This window comes from Molossus molossus, unplaced genomic scaffold (assembly GCF_014108415.1).
Source record: "Molossus molossus isolate mMolMol1 unplaced genomic scaffold, mMolMol1.p scaffold_m16_p_8, whole genome shotgun sequence".
In the NCBI taxonomy this organism is placed as follows: Eukaryota; Metazoa; Chordata; class Mammalia; order Chiroptera; family Molossidae; genus Molossus; species Molossus molossus.
This window is the reverse complement of record NW_023425402.1, coordinates 93,329,138-93,353,689: the sequence shown is the minus strand read 5'-3', so window position 1 is coordinate 93,353,689 and position 24,552 is coordinate 93,329,138. Positions and strand designations below refer to the sequence as shown.

At 43.9% G+C, this 24,552-nt stretch overlaps 1 protein-coding gene across 1 annotated transcript; it reads left to right on the top strand.

The window, feature by feature from the left end:
* The first annotated feature begins 412 nt into the window (after window positions 1-412).
* HIVEP2 (HIVEP zinc finger 2) lies at window positions 413-22,700 on the top strand. The gene is made up of 6 exons (XM_036247858.1): window positions 413-5,840; window positions 6,773-6,927; window positions 10,342-10,517; window positions 13,883-13,984; window positions 14,774-15,669; window positions 20,220-22,700. Exons 1-6 carry the CDS (start codon window positions 672-674, stop codon window positions 21,042-21,044), a joined length of 7,323 nt encoding a protein of 2,440 aa, XP_036103751.1. The 5' UTR covers window positions 413-671; the 3' UTR covers window positions 21,045-22,700.
* The last annotated feature ends 1,852 nt before the right edge of the window (window positions 22,701-24,552 follow it).

Genomic DNA, 24,552 nt, shown 5'->3' with positions numbered 1-24,552 from the left:
TTAAATTCTTTTCTAACCCAAACTAAAATGTATTTAAAAGGATGACCACAATTCAAGTATTGAAGAGATTTATGCTTATGACTTAATAATGCTAAGTTTGATATTAATGTCCTTTAGTTGTGGAAATAATGTAACAACCATAAAAATAATTTATTAGAGTAAAATATAATTTTCAATTTATCCAATTTCAGTCTGGTTATTTAGGATTGGTTTTCTTTTTTGTTTTTGTTTTTGAACTTGAGAACCATTTTGACAGTCTCTTCGCATTTTCTTTTTTCCCCCAGATCATTTTATCTTAGTGAAACCGGCATCTGAACTTTGCTCTAGTTGATGGGCAGAATTTCTCCTAGGCTCTTCACCACCCCAATTTCATCCTAGTTGAAAATATTCAAATGCCATAAGAAATTTTCATAGATTTACACTTGGCTTTTGGATGGACATTGCTGCAATGGAGAGAACTGTGTTATAGCCCAGGTCCAAGGACATCACCATCTATTGCCGGTAGACTACGGGGCGGGTGTGAAAGGTTCCAAACAGAAGGAGCATTGGGCAGGTTTGCAGACACCCTGGAACATGGAAGTGAGCACGCTTTGAAAAGCACAGCTTTGGAGACCCTCCATGAGTCTGCAGGGCTTTCAAGCAAATTAGCACTTAAGACCTTGTGTAACAAAATGGACACTGGGGACACAGCTCTAGGACAAAAAGCTACCTCAAGGTCTGGAGAAACTGATAGAGCATCAGGTAGATGGAGACAGGAACAATCAGCTGTTATTAAGATGAGCACTTTTGGCAGTCAAGAAGGACAGCGGCAACCACAAATAGATCCGGAGCAAATCGGAAACACAGCATCAGCACAACTCTTCGGGTCTGGGAAACTGGCCTCCCCTAGCGAGGTGGCACAGCAAGCCACAGAGAAGCCATACCCACTGCACCGTCCGAGTCCTTACTCATGCCAACATTCACTCTCTTTCCCTCAGCACTCATTGCCACAGGGAGTCATGCACAGCAACAAGCCACACCAGAGCCTCGAAGGCCCTCCGTGGCTTTTCCCTGCCCCTTTGCCCTCTGTTGCCTCTGAAGACTTATTTCCTTTTCCTATCCATGGCCACAGTGGTGGTTATCCTCGAAAAAAGATTTCAAGTCTGAACCCTGCTTTTAGCCAATACTCCCAGAAAAGTATTGAACAGTCAGAAGATGCTCACAAGAAAGAGCACAAACCCAAGAAGCCAGGCAAGTACATTTGCCCTTACTGCAGCAGGGCGTGTGCCAAACCAAGTGTGCTGAAAAAACACATCAGGTCTCATACTGGGGAGCGGCCATATCCATGCATACCTTGTGGCTTCTCTTTCAAGACAAAGAGCAATCTGTACAAGCACAGGAAGTCGCATGCCCATGCAATTAAGGCAGGCTTAGTCCCTTTCACAGAGTCAGCCGTATCTAAATTGGACCTAGAGGCTGGTTTTATTGATGTAGAGGCAGAAATACATTCAGACGGTGAACAGAGTACAGACACGGATGAGGAGAGTTCTTTATTTGTTGAGGCTTCTGAGAAAATGAGTCCTGGTCCACCAATCCCATTGGATATTGCCAGCAGAGGGGGCTACCATGGGTCATTGGAAGAATCACTGGGAGGTCCAATGAAGGTGCCGATTTTGATTATTCCTAAAAGTGGGATTCCTTTACCTAATGAAAACTCTCAGTATATTGGCTCTGATATGCTACCCAATCTGTCTTTAAATACTAAGGCTGATGACTCTCACACAGTGAAACAGAAACTTGCACTAAGACTGTCGGAGAAGAAAGGACAAGATTCTGAGCCATCTCTAAACCTTCTGAGCCCACACAGTAAAGGAAGCACTGACTCTGGCTATTTTTCTCGCTCAGAAAGCGCAGAGCAGCAAATAAGCCCTCCAAACACAAATGCAAAGTCTTATGAAGAAATCATCTTTGGAAAATACTATCGGCTTAGTCCCAGAAACACACTCAGTGTTACAACCACAAGTCAGGAGTGTGCCACAATGGGTAGAAAGGGGATGATGGAAACATTACCTCACGTCAACACCAGGTTAGACGTCAAGATGTTTGAAGATCCCGTTTCGCAGCTGATTCCAAGCAAAGGAGAAATCGATACCAGTCAGACAAGCATGCTGAAATCCACTAAATTCAACAGTGAGTCCAGACAATCCCAGGCTGTCCCATCATCTGTCAGGAATGAAGGAAAACCTTATCCTGCAAATTTCCAAGGCAGCAACCTAGTTCTCTTAGAGGCTCCTATGGACTCGTCACCCCTTATCCGAAGCAACTCAATGCCAACTTCTTCAGCCACGAATCTAAGTGTTCCTCCTTCTTTGAGAGGAAGCCATTCATTTGATGAGCGGATGACTGGTTCGGATGATGTGTTCTATCCGGGGACTGTTGGGATCCCTCCTCAGCGCATGTTAAGAAGACAAGCTGCCTTTGAGCTGCCTTCCGTACAGGAGGGACACGTGGAGGCGGAACACCATGGCAGGATGTTAAAGAGTATCTCAGGTTCATCCTTGAAGGAAAAGAAATTGATTCCTGGGGACAGGGCTGGCTACGACTATGACGTCTCCCGGAAACCGTACAAAAAGTGGGAAGACTCTGAAACACCAAAGCAGAGCTACAGGGACATTTCCTGCCTAAGCTCCGTAAAGCACGGCGGGGAGTATGCCATGGACCCCTCGGTGTCCTTGCAGGGAGTGCCAACCATGTTCGGAACGACGTGCGAGAACAGGAAACGCCGGAAAGAGAAGAGTGTGGGCGACGAGGAGGACGTCCCCATGATTTGCAGCAGCGTGGCCAGCACCCCCGCGGGCCTCAGGACTTCAGAGTATGACCCCAAACCGCAGCTCCAGGAAGGCGGCCGGAGTGGATTCGCCACCGCGGGGCCCGAGAGCGTGTCTCATGGCCACTCCGATCGCTTTGACCCGTGTCGACCCCCACTGCAGTCTGGAAGCCCGTCTCTTGGGTCAGAGGAGTTCCCTTCAGCCGCCGATTCGGAGAAGATGTCCGACCCGGGGGGCAGGAAACCTCCCGGGAACGTGATCTCTGTGATTCAGCACACCAACTCGCTGAGCCGACCCAACTCGTTTGAGAGGTCCGAGTCATCCGAACTGGCGGCCAGCGTGCAGGAGAAAGCGTCCTCCCCTTCCGAGACCTGCGACAGCGAGGTTTCCGAGGCCCCGGTGAGCCCGGAGTGGGCCGGCCCGGGCGAGAGCGCGGAGGCGGCGGGCAAGGCGGCCCCGGGCGCGCAGGCCCCGCAGCAGGCGATCCACGCGCAGCCCAGGCTGGTTCGCCAGCACAACATTCAGGTTCCTGAGATTCGAGTGACGGAGGAGCCCGACAAGCCCGACAAAGAGAAGGAAGCCCAGAGTAAAGAGCCCAAGAAGCCGGTGGAGGAGTTTCAGTGGCCGCAGAGGAGCGAGACCCTTTCCCAGCTGCCGGCGGAGAAGCTGCCGCCCAAGAAGAAGCGGCTGCGCCTGGCGGACATGGAGCACTCCTCCGGGGAGTCCAGCTTCGAGTCCACGGGCACCGGCCTGTCTCGCAGCCCCAGCCAGGACAGCAACCTGTCCCACAGCTCCAGTTTCTCCATGTCTTTTGAAAGAGAAGAAGCCGGCAAGCTTGCGGCCCCCGGCAAGCAGGAGGAGTTCGGGAAGCACTCGGAGTTTTTGACCGTCCCCGCTGGTTCCTATTCGCTGTCCGTCCCGGGCCACCACCACCAAAAGGAGATGCGACGCTGCTCATCCGAGCAGATGCCTTGTCCTCACCCAACGGAAGTCCCGGAAATTCGGAGCAAGTCGTTTGATTATGGGAATCTGTCCCACGCCCCGGTGCCAGGGGCGGCGGCCCCCACCTTGTCCCCGTCGCGGGAGAGGAAGAAGTGCTTCCTGGTGCGGCAGGCGTCCTTCAGCGGCTCCCCTGAGGTGGCCCAGGGCGAGGCCGGGGTGGACCTGGGCGTGAAGCAGGAGCAGATGGAGCATCTGCAGGCGGGCCTGAGGTCCACGTGGCACCACGCCCCCTCCTCTGTGCTGCTTCCTCTCCAGGCTGAGGACCCCGGGAAGCAGCTGGCGGGTCCTTGTGCCCAGCTGAGCTCGGGGCCACTCCACCTGGCCCAACAACAGATCATGCACATGGACAGCCAGGAATCTCTGAGGAATCCCTTGATACAGCCCACATCCTATATCGCAAGCAAGCAGCTATCTGAACAGCCACATTTATTTCCACATCAAGAGACGATTCCATTTTCTCCCATCCAGAATGCCCTGTTTCCGTTTCAGTACCCCACCGTGTGTATGGTTCACTTACCGGCCCAGCAGCCTCCGTGGTGGCAGGCCCATTTCCCGCATCCCCTCGTGCCACACCCTCCGAAGAGCTACGGCAAGCCCCTCTTCCAGGCAGAATGCCACCCGACCTATCCCCTGGAGCACGCCGCGGAGCACACTGGAAAGAAAGCTGCTGATTACGCGCACGCAAAGGAGCAAGCGTACCCGTGTTATGCAGGAACATCAGGGCCACACTCAAAGCACCTTCTTCCACAGTTTCCGTCCGACCAGGGTACCAAGGCAGTGGATACTCCCTCCGAGCAGTCTCTTCAAGAAGATTTCACCTCGGCAACCGCTGGGCCTTTACAGTCCTTACCGGGAACAGTGGTTCCTGTTAGGATCCAGACCCACGTTCCGTCCTATGGGAGTGTCATGTACACAAGCATTTCTCAGATCCTTGGGCAGAACAGTCCTGCGATTGTCATATGCAAAGTCGACGAGAACATGACCCAAAGAACACTGGTAACCAATGCGGCCATGCAAGGGATAGGGTTTAACATTGCCCAGGTGTTGGGGCAGCATGCAGGCTTGGAAAAATACCCCATTTGGAAAGTACCTCAAACCTTGCCCCTCGGCTTAGAAGCCTCCATCCCCCTATGCTTACCTTCCACCTCGGACAGTGTCGCCACCCTGGGAGGTAGCAAGCGGATGCTTTCTCCAGCCAGCAGCTTAGAACTCTTCATGGAAACAAAGCAGCAGAAAAGGGTCAAAGAAGAAAAGATGTACGGACAGATTGTGGAGGAGCTCAGTGCTGTGGAGCTAACCAACTCAGATATTAAAAAGGATCTCTCCCGCCCGCAGAAACCCCAGCTGGTTCGACAAGGCTGTGCTTCTGAGCCAAAGGACGGCTTGCAATCGGGGTCCTCTTCTTTCTCGTCACTGTCCCCCTCCTCATCTCAAGACCATCCCTCTGCCAGTGTGCCCCTGAGGGAGCCGTTTCCTCCCAGCTCCAGGGCACCCTCTCTCGGGCAGAAGTCCAGCGGGCCTTCTGAGAGCAGAGAGTCCTCAGATGAATTAGATATCGATGAGACAGCCTCTGATATGAGCTTGAGCCCACAGAGCTCCTCATTGCCGCAGGGAGACAGTCAGCTGGAAGAGCTAGGGAGGGGCCAGAAGCTGCCTGTTGGCATGCTGGTCCACATGGCCTCCGGCCCTAGCGGGAAAGTGGCAAACTCAACACTTCTCTTCACGGACGTGGCAGATTTCCAGCAGATTCTTCAGTTTCCCAGTCTGCGGACAACAACTACTGTAAGTTGGTGCTTCTTGAATTATACAAAACCCAATTATGTGCAACAGGCCACCTTCAAATCCTCGGTTTATGCTTCATGGTGCATTAGTTCCTGTAACCCAAACCCATCAGGATTGAACACCAAGACCACTCTGGCTCTTCTAAGGTCCAAACAAAAATTCACCGCAGAAATCTACACTCTGGCTGCTATGCACAGGCCTGGCACCGGCAAGCTGACGTCCTCAAGTGCTTGGAAGCAGTTCGCTCAGGTAATGCATGTTGTTCTGAAAACAGTCTTTCTTGTGGACTTGGTTGCGGAGCAGAACACATAGTGAAGGGCAGTCTAAAAGTTGCAAATAAAGTGAAGGTCAGAGCTGGGGGTGGGAGAGAGGAGCCACGGCCTGAGCTTAGTTACGACAGTCCCGGGAAAAGGGGAAAGTCCCAACCACAGGTATTTCCTTCACCTAGGGGCCAGGAAATTCTACTTCAGGGACTGATTCCTCCGGGTTCTTCTCCCTCCTGACCTGGGTAAATGACCTAGCCCACTGGCTTTTCTTTTGATGGGAGGGGTGCAGGAAATGGGGACAGAGCAGGGAGTGGGTGAAAGGAGCCATCAGGCAGGAGTCAGTGCTGAACTTGGCCAACTTCGGTGGGCTGGGTCCCACTGACAGTACTTTTTACTACAATTTATTTTCTGTGTATCTTTCAAAATTCATTTTCCCAAGTGACTAGCAGATTTGTTCAAAACATGGGCAATCAATGCCTTACATGCGAAATTATAAAAATATTAACAAGGAGCACTTGGGAATTTGAGGTGACATTATTAAAGAAGCAAGTGGAGGACTTAAAATAGATTTTACTTCATTTCAGCTACCATTTCCTTTTGTAATTTTAAAAAATATTTCCCTAATTAGTAAGGATGGCTCTAATTGCTCCTTCAGAATGTAGAACATGTTTTTAAAGTTTTTCTTAGTGTCCCACAGTGTAAGTGCTAAAGAAGTATTTTTTTTTTTAAACAAAACATTGAATTTATTCAGTAGACAGTGTCATTCTTGTCTGATCTTATCCCTGTTGTCCTTCATTGTATGTAACCGGCCTGGAATTGAGGCTCCTTCTCAGAGACCATCGAAGAGGGGCATATGTGGGCTTCCCTTTGTTTTAGAGAAAGCATATGAGCTGATTCTCTCTTTTTGTCCCACAGATGAAACCTGATGCATCCTTTTTATTTGGCAGCAAACTGGAAAAGAAATTAGTGGGAAATATCTTAAAGGAAAGAGGGAAAGGAGATATTCATGGTGATAAAGATATTGGATCCAAACAAACTGAGCCGATCCGAATTAAAATCTTTGAAGGAGGGTAAGGACACCTAAGTGCGAATGGAAACTATCCAGGTTTAAGTCAAGGCAGATGGTCCAGAATGTCTGCATGGGAAACAGTGGTATCCACTCAGGTTGGACGTGTAAAGCCAATTCCTTTTCTGTCGACGTTTCTGAAGTCTGCTGGTAATAGATAATAAGTTCATGGCCTTGCTTTCAAGACTGACTTTTAATGAAAATGTCCCTGTTGTATATGGTTTGAGCCGCGGCTTTAAATTTTTATGCCTCTAATTTAGTATGACATAGACTTAGTTGGTGGAATCTTGAAAGTTTTATTCTTTCATATTATTTATATGGGCATTGGTTGTGCTATTGATTGGACCTATTTTTTTTTTTTCTTTTCTCTGCTTACAAAAATGCAATCATGCACACTCATGTATAATCCTAGGCACTAGTTAATTTACTTGTTTGTTTTATTGATTTTATTATTTCCTGCACTCCAGACTTCTTTGGGATTTCACCAGTTCCATCAATGGCCTCCTTCTGCTCCAGGACCCAAGCTAGGGGACAATAGGGCATTCAGTTGTCATGTTTTCCCAACTCCTCTGGTCTGTGACAGTGTTCTGTCTTCAGGAATTTCTTTTTATGTTAAATTCTGAATGGTAGAAATATAAGTAATAAGGTCCAATGACTTTATAATCTGAATAGTTAAGAAAAGCCACACATATGTATAATGTCTAGTTTCAGATTTTGATGGAAATGTATGTTTGATCCAGTCAGTGGGAGAAAAGCCCAGATTTTTGCTTTAAAACTTTAAAAAATATTTAAAGCACATTAACCACCTTGAGGGGTTTATGATGTAATTAGCCTTATCTGTACAACAGGTCTGTAACTTACATTTCCATGCGCATGAATTTATTCCAATTACATTTGGAGGACAAAATAATGTTATCTGTTTGACCATAAAATGTTGACTGTTCAGTGAAATGAAATATTGATTTCTCACAGAGATGACCAGTTTGGAGATGGATGATTAAAATGGATTCCCTCGTAGGTTTGGCCTCCTTTGGATGGATGTCTAGTATTTTCACTAAAACCATAGTTGGATGTAGTCATGAAGCTTGTCTCAGTATTTTTTGACATCCCTCATCTTTTAACACAAACGAGAGAAATATAGATTTTATCTTTCCTCAGAGACTGAGAGGTCCCTGTGACTGAATCAACCCTCTTACATTCAGCAACCTTCATAGCAGTGCACTTGTACTAGATTAGAGGGACCTTCACAGTTACTGTATGCTTTGGGGAGCCCATCTCCACTAACGAAGGACACGCATGAAAAAGCGTATGTGAATATTTTATTGCTGTGTTTTGATGGTCCAAAAGGATTGTGCCCATATTTCATTTCTTCCTCCATTCATTGCCCCATTTTATAGGCGATGTCCCAACCATTTCTTAACCTGCGGCCCACTTTCTGCCTGATGGTGACCAGGTTCATTCCAAGTAGTGTGTTAGCCACTCTTATTCTGGTGATTGCAAAGTGATAACTTTAAAACAAAAAAAAAGTATTACTGACCAGTTAAGTGTATGTGTTTCTTATCTAATATATACACTTTGAATTTAATTTAACTTATCTTTTAATTATTTTTTCAAAATCCATTAATTCTCATATCAAGTAGATTCACGGGTCTGCAGAATGGCTGATTGGTAAATATTTTATTTGTATAGATTGTTCTAATATTCAGTTATATTTTATACAGAACTTTACTGTATTTTCATTTTGGAATCAATTTAATCAGCTAATACATTAAACATAAAATTATACTATGTGAAGGAAAAATGTACTCTCCATCAACTATGATAATGGGCTACATTAAGTTTAAAGTATTCTTCCCCAAAGAAAGTTAGCTTTCTATGAAATTGTTTTATTCTGTATTCCTTAAATAATTTCATCTTGTTAGGGGTAGAGAATAATGAAATTAAAAGGTGAAAGATTTCCATCTTTAGGTTCTTTTCTACTTTATGACAAAACACAATGTGGGATAAAAGATAAAGTTTAAAATAGCTTTTAAGAACAAGTTGATGTTGGAACTTTCTTGTAAAAGAGGACAGATTTAAAGTAGCAGAAAGCATGCACAATTAGCAATTCATTTTTTAAATACTACTTAAGTCTCTCCTTGATTGGTACTAACCAAAAAGTGGTTGATATTAAGATTAAATAGTATCCCTAGTAGACTTAGTATTTAAATATGTGGGTGGATTTTTCTCTCTTAAAAATTGTTCAGTGCTTTGGATGAATGAAGTCGAACTTGCTTTTATTCCTGATGATGGATTAGCTGGGACAGATAGAGAAGTTTACAATGCTCTTAGAATGTAGAAAATTGTCAATCTAGTGCCTTTAAATCAATTGCCAGTGATTAGGGGCATTTTGTATATCACTTTACCTTTTGAAGTTATAAAAAGGATACCCCAAAAGGAATATCTTTCTAAGACTGACATTAGACACATATTTCTAACCTAGCTGTGATTTAGGAGATAATAATATTCATTGATTTATTCAACCCTACTTTGTGATAGATCACATTTCTTTGTATTCTAAACAAAATGTGATGTTTGAGGACTGGGTGGGTTTCTTCTGTTGACTATCACAGTGAATACCTAAGACTTTGTTCATCTAATCAATTTCATTAGATATCCTTTCAAACCTCTCAATTAAATCCTTCTGGAAACCAATGCAAATTTGATTGAAAAATACAATCTCTAGTTTTCATTAGGTAACAGTACTTTCCAGAAGCCACTTGAAATGTAGGCTCCACTTGTATACAGATTCACAGTCCTTGGGAAGAGCAGATAAAATCTGTAGACAGCAGTTGGTGAGCTCAGCTCAGCCTGTGTAAGCTAGAATTTTCCGAGACACTCTTGTGCCAGCATTGTAAAAATAGAGTAGAAATTTGCAAAGAAGAATTCTATTATTAGTTACATTAGTTTTAGCAAATTTAGAGGGGTATGTATGTGGTGCATGTACGTCTTAAATGATGTAATATTGACAAATGATCTATGATGATTTAAATATGTTGGTATACCTTTTTGGATGCATTTTGCTTGAAAGTTTTACTGGAATCCAAAAGTACTAAGGCACAGCTCTGCAACACTTTGACACTTACTAAGACCATTTGACTGCCTATACCAAGTCCATATATTTACACCGAATAGAAGAGCCAATTCCATGTGGAACTCCATGGAGAAGAAATTCCATTTTGTTTACAGTGCCAAATCTGTTATCCAGCTCTTTCAGGCATTTCCTGCATACATTTCATAGGCTTCGTAGAAGTAGAGTTGAATAATTGTTTGTAAAGGCCCCTCATAAAAATTTGCAATGCAAATAATTAGCTTCTCGCTTGATTGTATCATGTGCTGAAGTATTTGAAAACACACTGGCTTCCCCTTTTTTATACAGGTATAAGTCAAATGAAGATTATGTATATGTCAGAGGACGTGGACGTGGAAAGTACATTTGTGAAGAATGTGGGATTCGCTGTAAGAAACCAAGCATGCTCAAAAAGCACATCCGCACTCACACTGATGTCCGGCCTTACGTGTGCAAGTTATGTAACTTCGCCTTCAAAACGAAAGGTACAAGTCTGATTATTTTATTTTATTATTATTTTTTTTAATTTTTTTTCTTTATTGATTTTAGAGAGATAGGAAGGGAGAGGGAGAGAGAGATAGAAACATCAATGAGAGAGAACATCGATTGGCCGCCTCCTGCATGCAACCCACTGGGGATCGGGCCCACAACCGGGGCATGTGCCCTGACTGGGAATTGAACCGGTGACCTCTTGGTACATGGGTCGATGTTCAACCACTGAGCCACACTGGCCAGGCAAGTCCGATTATTTTTTTAGAGGAAAATCACTTTTTTATGGCTACTCCTGATTCCAAATCCCATTTTATAACTAACTTTCATTGACAATAAAATGATTTTGTTTGTGAAAATATGACCCCATGAAATGTATTTCCTCCCTCATGTAAGTGATCAAAGGATGTACATGAGACAGTGAGGCTCCTTTTATGACTTAAGTAAGAGCTGTATAGAGTTGGACCCAGGCCAGTTGTCTCTGAGGGAAGTGGCTTGAAATTGCCTGGATAGCTATTACTTCATGTTGGAACTGCTATGTGGTCTGGATAAACTTTGCTCCAGTATTGAAATTCTGTAGGGAGACAATCCATGCAGTGGCATGAGGAAAGCAAAGCAGCAGCTGGGAAAAAAAAGAACATGTGCCCATGGTCAGTTTCAAGATTATAAATAATGTAGAAATCCACAGACTCCCAGGTGGGCCCCTCCATCCACAGTTGCATTAATTATGCATAGAAATTTGATAGCCTGAGTTCTGTGTATTTATCAGCACAGAGACAATTTCTTACTCTCAGGCCACACTGTTAATCTCCTAAAACGAGGACTTGCCTTGAAATGATATTTTTTCTTTAAAAAAATATAAAATCTGTTCTTAACAGGTATGAAAATATGAAAGTATTTTACAGAAGAAATTTGCTTTAATTATGTTTCTATCATTTTATGAAATTTTGCAAATGTTCATAAGCCTAGTATTCTCAGAATACAAACAATACTGAATTAGAGGTGGTTTGACTTTTGTAGAAGCACCTTTTACTGCTTATTGTAGAAGTACTATTGGATCCTATAGACTCCCCTTGAGAAGCCTCACATTATTTTCCAAAGTTTAAACTTTCAATTTGCATGCCAATTGTTCTGCTGCACTACACATCAAGAAAAATAACTATCAAATAAAATGGTCTTTGGCAGAGAAATGTGTACCTGTTTTCTTTTATAGTCAAAATCCTGAATTGTTTCAATGGTTTGTAAGAAGTATGAATGTGTAACCTCTTAATATATCTGTTTCTTCTTTATTAACAAGGTATCCATATTGCAAGATTGCTTTCTTTGAAGCCAGAAAGAGGGGAAGGGGGGGGGGGCTCACTTGCATTTAAAAAGAAATAAACATAAGGTCCTTTAAATACCATTCATCTTTGCACAATCAAGACTTTTATATAGAATTTCACAAAGAGACTTCCTAGGAGATAAGAAAATATAAACTTTAGTTTTAGAATGTACTACAAATCTGTCAGTGATTACAACTGATATGTCTTCACTGGACATGTGATTTGTCTGCAGATAGAGCTGTGTGAAACACTAGGTAAAGAAACCTTTTATAGATTAAAAAAAAAAAAATCAAAGTAAATGTGGCAACCATGGTCTTGGAGTTGAGCAGGAAATAATTTACTCTTGGTCGTTATTTGAGTTTCATCGTCATCCTTTGAGAATGTCCAAATTTCTCAGAATCTTAAAATGAGCAAAACATTCTGGGAATCGCCTCCAGTTTTCACCTCCGGCTTCATGCCTGTTGTCCAAACCCATCGCCGCAGCTCAGGTCAGCAGCACACTTGTAGGGCCAGCACTTCATGCTCTGACCACTCCTTCAGCACCCCTCCCCCCCATCCTGCTCCCCTCGCCTGTCTGAGGCCTTCAGAAGTTCAAAAAGTCCATACACTAAAGCCATGGTGGGGTTGTTTCAGATCCAGATTTTTAACTACAAACCTTCCCCAAAGATGAGAGCTCAGAGCCTGACCATCTGCTTGAAATGGGTGGGGAGAAAAACACAGAAGAAGAAACACATACTAAGATCTAAATATATTATTTTGACACACCTAACATCCACACCCTTCCACAGACACGCTTGTTGGCTCCCTTGCAGAAGTAGATGATTTCTATTAATTTATTCGATGTATTGATTAATTTTCCGATTTTAGAATTCTCAATCTCTCTACAAAAAAAATCTGCGCTTTTGAAAAAATTGAAATATAAGTAAAATAATAAGCAACAGTGTCCTGGTTTATAATTGTGATTCGTATAGTATGTTAATCTCAAACTAAACACCTCTTCAAGGGGAACATACTCTATCAGCAGGCTGAGGGTTTCCACCCAGATTCAATGAGCCTATTCTTAAAAATAAGGCATTTGCTGGTACACTGCTAATGCAGCATCAAAGAGCATAGATAATACCATGGACCTTACAGCTGAATTAATTTCTGGATCTCATTTGGTAAGCTATATATATGACATGGAACAGTATATGTATGTATGTATGTGTGTGTATATATATATATATATATATATATTTTAGTAGATCCTAAGTCAAAAGTGATTTGATGAGTGTTTTCATCATTTCTCACATTACGTATAGCAATTACATAGATCTACAGAAACTCACACATTTGTACGTATACACATAATTTTATGTATTGTATCATCATCATCATATATATTTGACATCAAATTCTTTCTTTTTTCTTAGAATGATGGGATTTCAGGGTAAATGAAAAGGGAATACTGCTGCAGGAGAAACTGCTGACACATGTCAGACAGATCGATGCTCAATACTGAGAATAACATTCCCCATAAGTAGTTAGCTAAATATCTGTATCATTCTTTGAATTCATTTCCAGGGTTGCCCCTAACATTACTTTGGATAGTTTTTCTTCCAACTAGTTCGAATCCTGTCTAATCTATACCTGATCAATGCCAGAAGGGCCGGGGTCCAGCAGGTGCCTTGTTAATATTTCATGGTGAACTTTCTCTGAGATGTGTGACCCAGCTTGGCTTTGTGTGGAGTATTAGGAGGCTGCCCCATGTGGGCTAAAGGTATTAGATCCTGAGCCAGGAAAGCGTGGGACTCCTGTTGTGCTTGGAAACCACCTTGAAAAGATGTGACCCTAGACTTCCACTAGTCTTCTAGAATGAAGAAACCCTAGACTGGTCACAGCCCTCAGGCAGGGCATATCTTCTGAAACCAGATTGTTCCTTTCAGTTCGAGGCAAGGAGTAGTGGGTAGAAACAATCTCCTGTCATCTCAAGTGAGTTTATTTCATGTTGAATTTTGAAGCAATCATCACTTTTATTTTCTTTTTGGTGTGTTTCCTAGGAAACCTGACAAAGCATATGAAATCTAAAGCACACATGAAAAAATGCCTGGAGTTGGGCGTCTCGATGACTTCGGTGGATGACACGGAAACTGAGGAAGCAGGTATTTATAATTTAGTTGGCGGACCACTTCACTATGCGTGCCGCAGCTCTGTGGCCAAAGTGGTAAAGTAAGTTTAGATGATTTTTAAAAGCTCATCACATTTCATTTTATTAAATACTAAATATAGAAAAGAAGTCTGACATCTTGAACTGCTGGAAACCTACTGAGAAGAAGTAAATGATTTCAGTTCAGACCTAGGGAGGGGGAAAGATCTTAGTATGAAAATATTTCTGTCTGGAACCATAAAGGAAATCCAGTTGCACTTTTATTGTGATAGTGATTTAAATTTTATAAAACTTTCTGGGAAGTTTGAAAGGCATTTTAATGTCTTGATTTTCCTCTGAGGAGGAAGTCTAGTAGGAAAAGTATCATTACTGACCTCAATAGAAAACCTGAGGGTCAGCCAAACCTCCTGAGATACACCACTCATACATAAGCTTCTATCTGTAGAGACAGGTTGTTGCCTTTATTTCTCTTCTCATATTATCATTTACAGCATTATATACACACTTGTTGGGGGTTTTCTATGAGTAGTGTGATGTCTGAGATATAAGGTCCTCCTTTCAAGTTTATTATAAGGTGGGGATGAAGTAGGGAAGGTACATGAAAGGTAAGAACCAGTGCAGGCTCACACAGTAAGCGTCCAGTGAGTGTTCTGGGAGTCGGAGATGGAACTACCTCTAGGGGCTGGAGGGCCGAGGGAAGCTTTTGGAAAGAGATGGGTCTCAGTTAGCTCCTCACCTTGGTGTGTTGATCTTGATCTCCACCGTGTTTGTTTACTTGTTTCAGAAACTATGGAAGATTTGCACAAAGCGGCTGAGAAGCATAGCATGTCCAGCATTTCCACTGATCATCAGTTCTCAGATGCTGAAGAGTCAGATGGAGAGGATGCAGATGACAATGAGGATGACGATGAAGACGATGATGATTTTGATGACCAGGGAGATTTGACACCAAAAACCAGGTCTAGAAGCACCAGTCCGCAGCCTCCTAGATTCTCCTCCTTGCCTGTGAATGTTGGCGCCGTGCCCCATGGGGTTCCTTCCGATAGTTCCCTGGGACATTCTTCATTGATCAGCTACTTGGTTACTTTGCCAAGTATTCAGGTCACTCAGCTGATGACACCAAGTGACTCATGTGAAGATACCCAGATGACAGAATACCAGCGGTTATTCCAGAGCAAAAGTACAGACTCAGAACCGGACAAGGACAGGCTAGACATACCCAGCGGTATGGACGAAGAGTGCATGCTGTCTTCGGAGCCCAGTTCCTCGCCGAGGGACTTCTCCCCCTCGAGCCGCCATTCCTCACCAGGATATGATTCTTCACCCTGTCGAGATAATTCGCCAAAGAGGTATCTGATACCCAAAGGAGATTTATCACCCAGAAGACATTTATCACCTAGGAGAGATCTGTCGCCGATGAGACATCTTTCACCAAGGAAGGAAGCTGCGCTGAGGAGAGAGATGTCACAAAAAGATATTTCACCAAGAAGGCATGTGTCCCCAAGGAGGCCATTGTCACCTGGGAAAGATATCACGGCAAGGAGAGACCTCTCTCCCAGAAGAGAGAGAAGATACATGACCTCCATAAGAGTGCCATCTCCCAGAAGGGCTCTATACCACAACCCACCATTGTCCATGGGGCAGTATCTGCAAGCAGAGCCAATTGTATTGGGGCCTCCTGTGAGTATAAGCAGCTTTCTCTTTTTAATATGTAAGTCATAGCACATGGGAACCTCTTGATACCACACCAGTGTGACTTTATAACGAGTCTCTCTCAGGGGGAGGGGAGAACTCGGTTACTGAAAATAGCAGCAAGACATTTTTATCGCCAGTTACTGTCAGTGGCGTGGCTGTGGCAGCCCCCAAGTGTGGTAGTGTTGCGCCAGAGCAGTGGTGCCTTCCAGCTGGTAACAGGTGAGGCCTTTCTAAGTGCTTTCTAAGCTTAACCAATTATACACATGAGCTGAAACTTCAACATGAGTATAAAGTCCTCCTGGGGGTGTTTAGTTGTCTTAGTTACATAACTCCTTGCTAGGTAAGGATTCTGGTTCAGGTATTCGCCTTGACTTTCAATAACTTAAAAAAAAAAAAAGAAATTCATTACCTTGCCCACGGTGCGTGGACAGGTGGAACTAGTGAGGGGCTGGGAGAAGGGAGAAAGACCCTCCTTGGTACATTTGTGAATCAAAGGCACGCACATAGGTGCTTTTCTGCCGTGACTACCACCTCCTGCTAACCAAGGGCACTTGTTTAGTGAGATGGTGCCCCAAAGAGAGGGGGAGCTTGGGAGAAAGTATCAGGAGATTTCTACAGTATGTCCTCCGCATAAGTTAGGATCACACTAATAATAATCACGAATTAAATTTAGGCAGAAGGCTCAATGCAGATCCCTTGAAAAGCACGTGCCCTGCCTCATTCCATGGCGTGGAAGACCTTGATGTCTCTTTCAGTTTGTGTAGGATTTAAAAAAATGAATGGCCCTGGCCAGTGTGGCTCAGCGGTTGGAGCATTGGCCTGTGGACCGGAGAGTCCTGGGTTCGATTCCCGCTAGGGGCACATACCAAAAGAAAAACAAATGAATGAAGCAGCCACGTAGCACAGAGAGGGGAATGCTACCTCTTGAGTTAGTTTGCCGCAAATGCGGGTGTTTTGTTGTTGTGGTTGCTGCACGGTCTCTCCTCTTTGCTGTTCTCTTGGCTCTGGATTTCTGTCCTGTGGACCAGCCCCGCCCCTCACAGCCAAAGGAAGCACTTCGAGCTCCAGCTCTGTCTTGTCACTGCCCTGGCGGACGGGTTCCTCCCTCTTGTCACCTTCTCACCAGCCTGCATCATGCGCTTCGGCTGTCGTCATGGAACCTCGGGAAAGCTCCCTGTTGCATTCTAATCCCCTGCTTCAACACCCTCTTTGACAAGCTGGCCACCGACTTATTTCTGCTGTAACTACTGCAGAAACATCGATAGCAAACAGGACGGAATTTATTTGCCGAGCTAATAAACTAGCCAGTGAGGAAAAAAGAGGTACATTCCCACAGGTGTGTGTGTCTCGGTGGTGTTAAGTAGGAAGGAGGGTCATCTGAAGTCAATGCCATTGCAGCATAAAGGAGCGATGCCTCCCGCAGATGCCAGGTGACTGCATCGGTGTGCAATGCTTTCTCTGGCCTAGTGAAGGAGTCCACTTTCCCTTGCTGTCTGTGTGGTCTTGGGCAAGTGAAGGAGTCCACTTTCCCTTGCTGTCTGTGTGGTCTTGGGCAAGTCACTCAGCGTCTTGGTCATAGTGTCCTAATCTGTTTGTGGCAGCCAGGGAGGTGGGCCAAGCAGATTTCTATCCTGGAAAGAACTTGCCATTCAGATGTAAGGAATACAGTCCCCTGACAGCTTCCTGCTGTTCGCTCCTTCAGGATACTCCTCAGTTTTTAAGTTAAGGCCATGACTGAGCCCCCAGCCAATGACTGAGCTGGGAGGGGTCACAGCTGAGCTGAGCACCTGCTTCCTTCTCCTCTACCTTCACATGCATTAGCGCCCCTGCTCCTGCCCCCACCTCCACACACACCAGCCAGTGAACCTCTTGCACGACCGCCTCCCCCTTAGCATTTGCTTCCAGAGGACCCGTTGACGTTGTTGAGAAGATGAGTGGGACAATACAGCTGGTACATGGGACACACACACACACTTAACACAACCCGCTCGTGAATTCATTATTTGTATTTCCTCATCAAGATTTTACTGAGATTTAAGATGGGAATTAGTTCACCGTATTGCAATGATAAAGCCCAAATTTCAAAACAAAATAGGGTTGCAAGTGGAGTGAAAGCCCGAATAGAAAAACCTTATGGAGAGTTTGTTTGGAGGGTGAAGAAGGGGTGAACCAGCGGAAAGAGGATGTGTGGACAGTGGTTACCTGGAGGAGCAGTGCGTGTACACTTCCCTCTGTGGCCGCGAGCACTGGTGTTCTGATCAGTCAAGTCCTGACTGTGACACTTTTATTCTTGACACAAATATGATTTTGCTGGAATTTGAATGTGATGAATAAATCTTAGTTTTACCAGACAGCTCACCGTGCCCTTTGAGAGCTCTGAGGGAGGGGCCTCGCGTGATGGGACCTCTCCCAGCCCCGTTCAGTCAGGGGCGTGCAGTGGCCATCAAGAACAGCAACCAAAAGCAAAACGGAAAAATAACCTATATTTTATCTTAAACTTTGACTCTGCAACAATTTTGATTAAAAGAAGATTCATTTGGCCCTGGTCACCCAAGAGTTGTAGGTTTGATTCCGGTTAAGGGCACATACCTCGGTTGTGGTTTAGTCCCCGAGCCTGGTTGGGGTTATGCAGGAGGCAGCCAGTCGATGTGTCTCTTTCACATTGATGTTTCTCTCTCTCTCTCCCTCCCTCTCTCTCTCTCTCTCTCTCTCTCTCTCTCTCTATCCCTCCCTCCCACTCTATCTGAAGATAAATGGGAAAATATCCTTGGGTGAGGATTTAAAAAAAAAAAAGATTACTTTGATTATTTTCAAAGATTATTGTAGGCATTACATTTCTTCCACATTAACTGGTGTTTGATAAAGGAAACTTGCCTTTTCCTGAACCAGAGCAAATACAAGGAGGACTTTTTTGGTACCACGTAATGATTCTTTCTCGTATGATAAACTTCTCCTCTCACCTAGTCTGTTAGGTCCTTGCGACTATAGGGTTGATGATTACATGATTTCTTCTGCACTTCCAGGACAAATCATTTGTTTTTAGCTCGAATACACTGGAGCCTGGGCCAAGTATGGCACAGAGTAGCAGAGGTGATGCATAATTGATCATTCCTGAGCCCGTCTCACAATCTAAATAGAGCTGGATGAATTATTAATGGCTTAAAGCATACCTGGAGTTTTAGAACTGAAACATTCATGAAATGAATTGGATCTTTTTTTTTTTTGTCTCTCTCTGGATTACTACCATACTTGACATATTTATATCCATTTGGTTTTAAGTTCACAAAAGATAGCGATAAACTGAGTCCCTTTAGGACGACAATCCATTAAAAGAATGAATCTCAGTCACTGAAACCAGATAAGCTCATTAACACCTGATAATCTCACAGGTTGCTACAGAAATATTTATAGAAAATAAGTTTTCCATTTTCTGGGCTGGGAACTTGAAATCTGGAATTCTAGCCCCACCTTTTAAGTATCTTTAATTTTTTTTATTTCTGAGAAGATACGTAAATGGAAGTATTAAAATAAACAGAGGATCTAAGACACAGTCACGTTTGGTTCCCAGCTATGTAGTGGAGTAAGAGTTGTAACTATTTGAGCCCTAGCCTGTTTGGCTCAGGGGTTAGAGCCAAACTCAGGAGAGTCCCAGGTTCGATTCCCCTTAAGGGCACATACTTCCATTTTGGTTTGTCCCCAGCCCTGCTTGGGGTCGTGTGGGTGGCGACCACTCGATGTGTCTTTCTCACATCGATGTTTCTCTCCCTCTCTTCCCCCCTCTTTCCCCCCCGCTCTATCTGAAGATAAACGCAAAAATGTCCTCGGGTGAGGATTTAAAAAAAAAAGTTATAACTATTTAAAATATTTAGTGTTAACTGTTTATCTGACATATTGATCATTTCCTTATAAAAACTGGCCGTGATTTGTGATTTGGTGAAGACTTTGTTCATGCACTGGGGGTGTCTCTGCAGGAATTTATTTCACTAGACAAGTGACTTGCACTCTGGAGGGGACCAGTTTGGGTGTCACCACCATTATGTTTTCTGCCCTGTAAAAAAATTTTTTAAAGTGCCAATTTTCAGGCTTGTTACTTTGATTATACTTATCCACACTTAAGAAAAATACTAAAATTCTACGCAGTGTACACACAGATGGCAATCTTCTCAATTTCTTTTGAATTTAAACATCTATTATTATAAGTGCTATTTTGCTCGGTAAACTTCTGAAAAGTATGCGTTATTTTCTTTTCATTCTTTCTCATGAGAAAAGCCGAGCTAAAATGTCTCCGCACCTAGTAAAAGCACGTGCATATTATCACACTGCTGTTCAAAAAGAAAAGTAACTTTGCAAAGAAGGACAGCTTCCTTCAGGGATTCTAGAAGACAACTGAGAACCCTCTTTAGTCTTGAAAAGGAGGATTGGTCGAGGGGTCAGGTAGGGTGGCAGTGTCCGAATGCAGCCCGAAGGAAGGGCAGCTTGGCCTGGGCGTGGAGGGGCTGGGTCCTAACGGCTGTGCTGTCTGCTTCCCTGTGCAGAATCTGAGAAGAGGGTTACCTCAGGTTCCTTACTTCAGTCTCTATGGAGACCAAGAAGGTGCTTATGAACATCCCGGCTCCAGCCTTTTCCCCGAGGGACCTAGTGACTATGTCTTCAGTCACCTTCCGCTCCACTCTCAGCAACAAGTCCGAGCTCCTATCCCCATGGTGCCCGTTGGTGGGATCCAAATGGTTCACTCCGTGCCGCCGGCCCTGTCTGGTTTACATCCTGCACCCACATTGCCTCTGCCAATGGGGGGCTCCGAGGAGAAGAAAGGCGCTTCCGGGGACCCCTTCGCCAAGGATCCCTATGTCATCTCCGAGCAGCACGAGAAGCCGTCCCCTCTCCTGCTGCAGGCGGCTGGCCCACCTGGCCTGCCCCCCTCGCCTCGGCTGTTGATGAAACAGAGCACGTCAGAAGACAGCTTGAATGCCACCGAGAGGGAACAGGAGGAAAATATACAGACCTGCACAAAAGCCATCGCCTCTCTCCGGATTGCCACAGAAGAGGCCGCTCTGCTGGGGGCCGAGCAGCCAGCGCGGGTGCAGGAGCCCCCCCAGAAACCCTTGGAAAGTGCCCATGTCAGCATGAGACACTTCGGCGGGCCGGAGCCAGGCCAGCCCTGCCCCTCGGCGCCCCACACTGACTTGCATGATGGTGACAGGGACACTTTTGGTACATCACAGACTGCATTAGCTCCCTCCACGTTTTACAGCGCGAGTTGTATGGATGACAAGCGGTCGGGCTTTCCCGGCAGCAAGGAATTACCTACAAGCACAGAGGAAGGCAAAGAACCTTCAGCAGAAAAGAATCAGCTACATTGATCGACGATGCATGGAGACTCTCATTTCCACATTTTCTTATTTTGTTTTGTTTTTTTCTAGAAATAGAGGTAATCCAGTTTATAGCATGCCTGTCCTAAGTTACAGTAGTTTGCTATTATATATACTTTTGTTATAGCAAAAGAATTAGGTAAATTAACAAGTCATCATGAGCCTGACCAAAACAAAATTTGAAATTAACCTATTGGGTCTGGTACTTTTAAAATTGTACAGATGTTTGTGCCTTTTCTTTACTTTGCTTATATTCTTATAAGCATTTTTTAGCAGTAATTTGTACATATTTTAGAATTTGTGTATCTGCTTTGTAATAAATGTAATTTCTTTCCTTTTTTGGACACTTGGATCTAAATGATGTAAAGCAAAACAGCATCAATATATATGTGAGGTTGCACTAAAACATATTTTTATATGATTAAAACTGAACAGCTTTTATGTACAGCTCTGATTCTGTAATACTAATATTTATTTACTTTGTTTCATAAATTGTACATTTTTTCTTAATGTTGTGGATTGCTTTTCTATGTGAAGCATGGAATTTATTGTTGCGTAACTAGAACAAAAATGTATATTGTAAACAAGATATTTAAACTAGAGTATCTTATTCTGCACTTATGCATTAGTTAAAAAAAAAACAAAAGATAAAGGATGTATCAGTCAGTTCTTAACTCTTGTAAATTTTTTGTCCCTTGTTTGCTGGATTGACTATAACTTAAGTGCTGATTGTGATTTTAAACTGATAGTACCGTAAAGCATTAAAGTAAAACAATGTGCTATTGTGAGTTTTTTCAAAGCTTTATAAATCAGTTATAAATAAGATTAAAAGTATTTGGTCTTATGTGAACATGTTGCTCTATATACTCATCTAAAGATATGGGAAAACATTCCGCCCCATGTAAATATGTACAAGTGCATCACTGGTACAATTTTATGTAACTCAGTTGGACACTAGGTTGCCACAGACCTATGCTAGGGTGTCTTTGAAAATTAAAGTGACAAAGCACACAGGACTGTACAGAGCTTGGTTATCGGCCGGCCCGGTGGCTTGGCAGGCAGTGCTGTGCGCTGCCCATGGAGAAGACCTGGGCTTAGAAATCTCTGGGTTCTTGCTGCACAAGGTGGTGACTAGAACTAAGGCTACTACAGGGGTCGCTCTCGGACCCTGAGGGGTGGATGTGGAAGCGGGAAGGAGGCATGGAGCCCTCCCTGCTCACAGCCCTTCCTGTCAGCCAGTCCACGTGGTCCCAGGGTTGGCATCAGCTGTAGGAGAAGCCACTTGACCCTTTGGAGGGGGGAAGAGTGTCACACTTCTGGCTATCTCAGGGGGAAAGGGAGGAAGGAGCTTTCCAGGGAAGACGACTTGTGGGAGCACGAAGTCTTTTGTACATAACATTCACAATGGGCTTTGTTAGTGTCGAAGGTGGGCAGAGCCTTTGCAGGTCCAGAAGAACGGAAGAAAGGGAGGGTACAACAACATGTGCACACACACACACACACACACAAGTGTGTGCACGCACACACACAATCTGGGTTATCTTTGTGCTATATAGTGGATTATAATTCTGTGAAACCAAGTTTGTATATTGAATTACGTTAAGGAGTGTTCTTTAAAAAGAGAAATAAATATACAATTACATGCTTGAGGTGTCTAGTCCTTATGTGTTGTTTCACATTTTAATTTGCCAGTTTTGTTTCTGAAGGAATTTTGATGCTACCAACATACCATCTGTGCTTTTAATTGCCAGGCTCTGCCCATCTCGAGGTATGTTGGTATGAATGCTTTTAATAAGTGAGAAGACAGTCACTGGCTTCCATATGTCATTCGGTTAGGACGGATAGTGGGCACCACAGTGTGAGCCCTAGAAATGGACTTGCTGGAACCTGAGCATGGCACTGGCAGACTCGTCGCCTCTGACAAGAGCCATGAATGAGTCAAGCAAATGACCGCGTCCCTCCCTCTCGGTGTGCATGCGTATCTGAAACTCCACCGGGAAACCTCTTGTTCATTTTTATCAAAACGACTGGAGGCAAAATCCAACAGAAAGAAGTGTATCATAAAATATCCACATATCACAGTTCTTTTATTACAAAAGAATAGACCCTTTTTCATAATGAAAGTAGATGTTTATTCAGGGTCAAAAATCTATCAGTATTGCCATTCTAAAAATCTCAAATTGATGGATTTACAACTTAACTATTTTCTTTTATGAGCCAGACTGTCTTTTTTAAACTATGCTTTACGAAGGTGAATTAAAGGTCAACACAGCCAGTCAGCCTAATATCTGTCTTTTATGGAGAAGAATCATTGAAACATTCAATTACATAGAGTAACGTGTGTGTCTCACTTCTTCTTGGTGTGTGTGTATGTGTGATTTCAAGCCAAATAGAATCACTCTTCCTCCTCTGACTAATTTACCTCCTGTATTCATTCATTCATAGACCAGCTTTTGAGTGCCTGCTATCAGCTGGGTACTATGATAGGCATTTAGGATGAATGAGAGTATTCCTGCCATCATGAGGTCAAGAAAATAGGAGACACGCTACGTGAGTAAATGTGTACAATATGGTGTTAATGCTAAAGTAATGCTAGAGTTGATGTGGTTTGTAACCACAAAGGAGAGAGCACTCACCCTGCTGAGCCTGGGAGAAGGGATAGGAGCCTCATTACAGAGGTGGCCCTGAGACAGACCTTTGAAACAATCTATTGACTTCCTCATTCAGCAGATACACTTGTATCACTTACATTGGAGCACTGTGTCACGTGCTAGGGGGACAGTACTGTGCAAAATGCATAAAGTCCTTGCTCATGTGGAGCTTATATTCGAATAGAGTGAAGAGCATAAAAAAATCGAATGGGCATGTTAGATGATCCAGGATATACAAAGCATTAAATGGGTAAAAAGCAAGGTGTACCTGGCTCTGTAGGTGTGTGGCAGGGTGGTATGCGGTTAAACAAGAAAGGCATGTCAGAGTCCAATTTTCTGATCTGGGCCAAGGAGCTCAGATCTGACTCCATAAGCAGTGCGGGGGAGGGGTCAAGAAAGGACTGAAGCAAGAAAGTGGCATTGACGTTGCTCCTGCTGTCATTACTTAGAAAATATTCACTGTGACCACAATGGAGACAATGGATTTGAGGCAGAAAGAAGGCAGGCGGGGAGACCAGTTGGGAGAATTATGAAGCTATGTCATCACCATGGAAATGAGGGCATTGATAATTCAAACAGATGACAGGGTTGTGAATAAAGAAGGGACAGTTTTGCTTAAGCAAGAGGGATTGATAATAACTAGAGACTGATGGACTGATGTGGTGTCAAGGAGGAGGGATGGAGGAGGAGAGATGTCTGAAGTGTTTAACTTGGGCAATGAAATGAGATCGGTGTTACTAACCAACAAAGAAAGTGATTTGTACTGGATGCAGGTACAGAAGCCCCCCTTATCCACAGGAGGTACCCTCCAAGGTCCCCTGTGGAAGGCTAAAACCATGGACAGTACT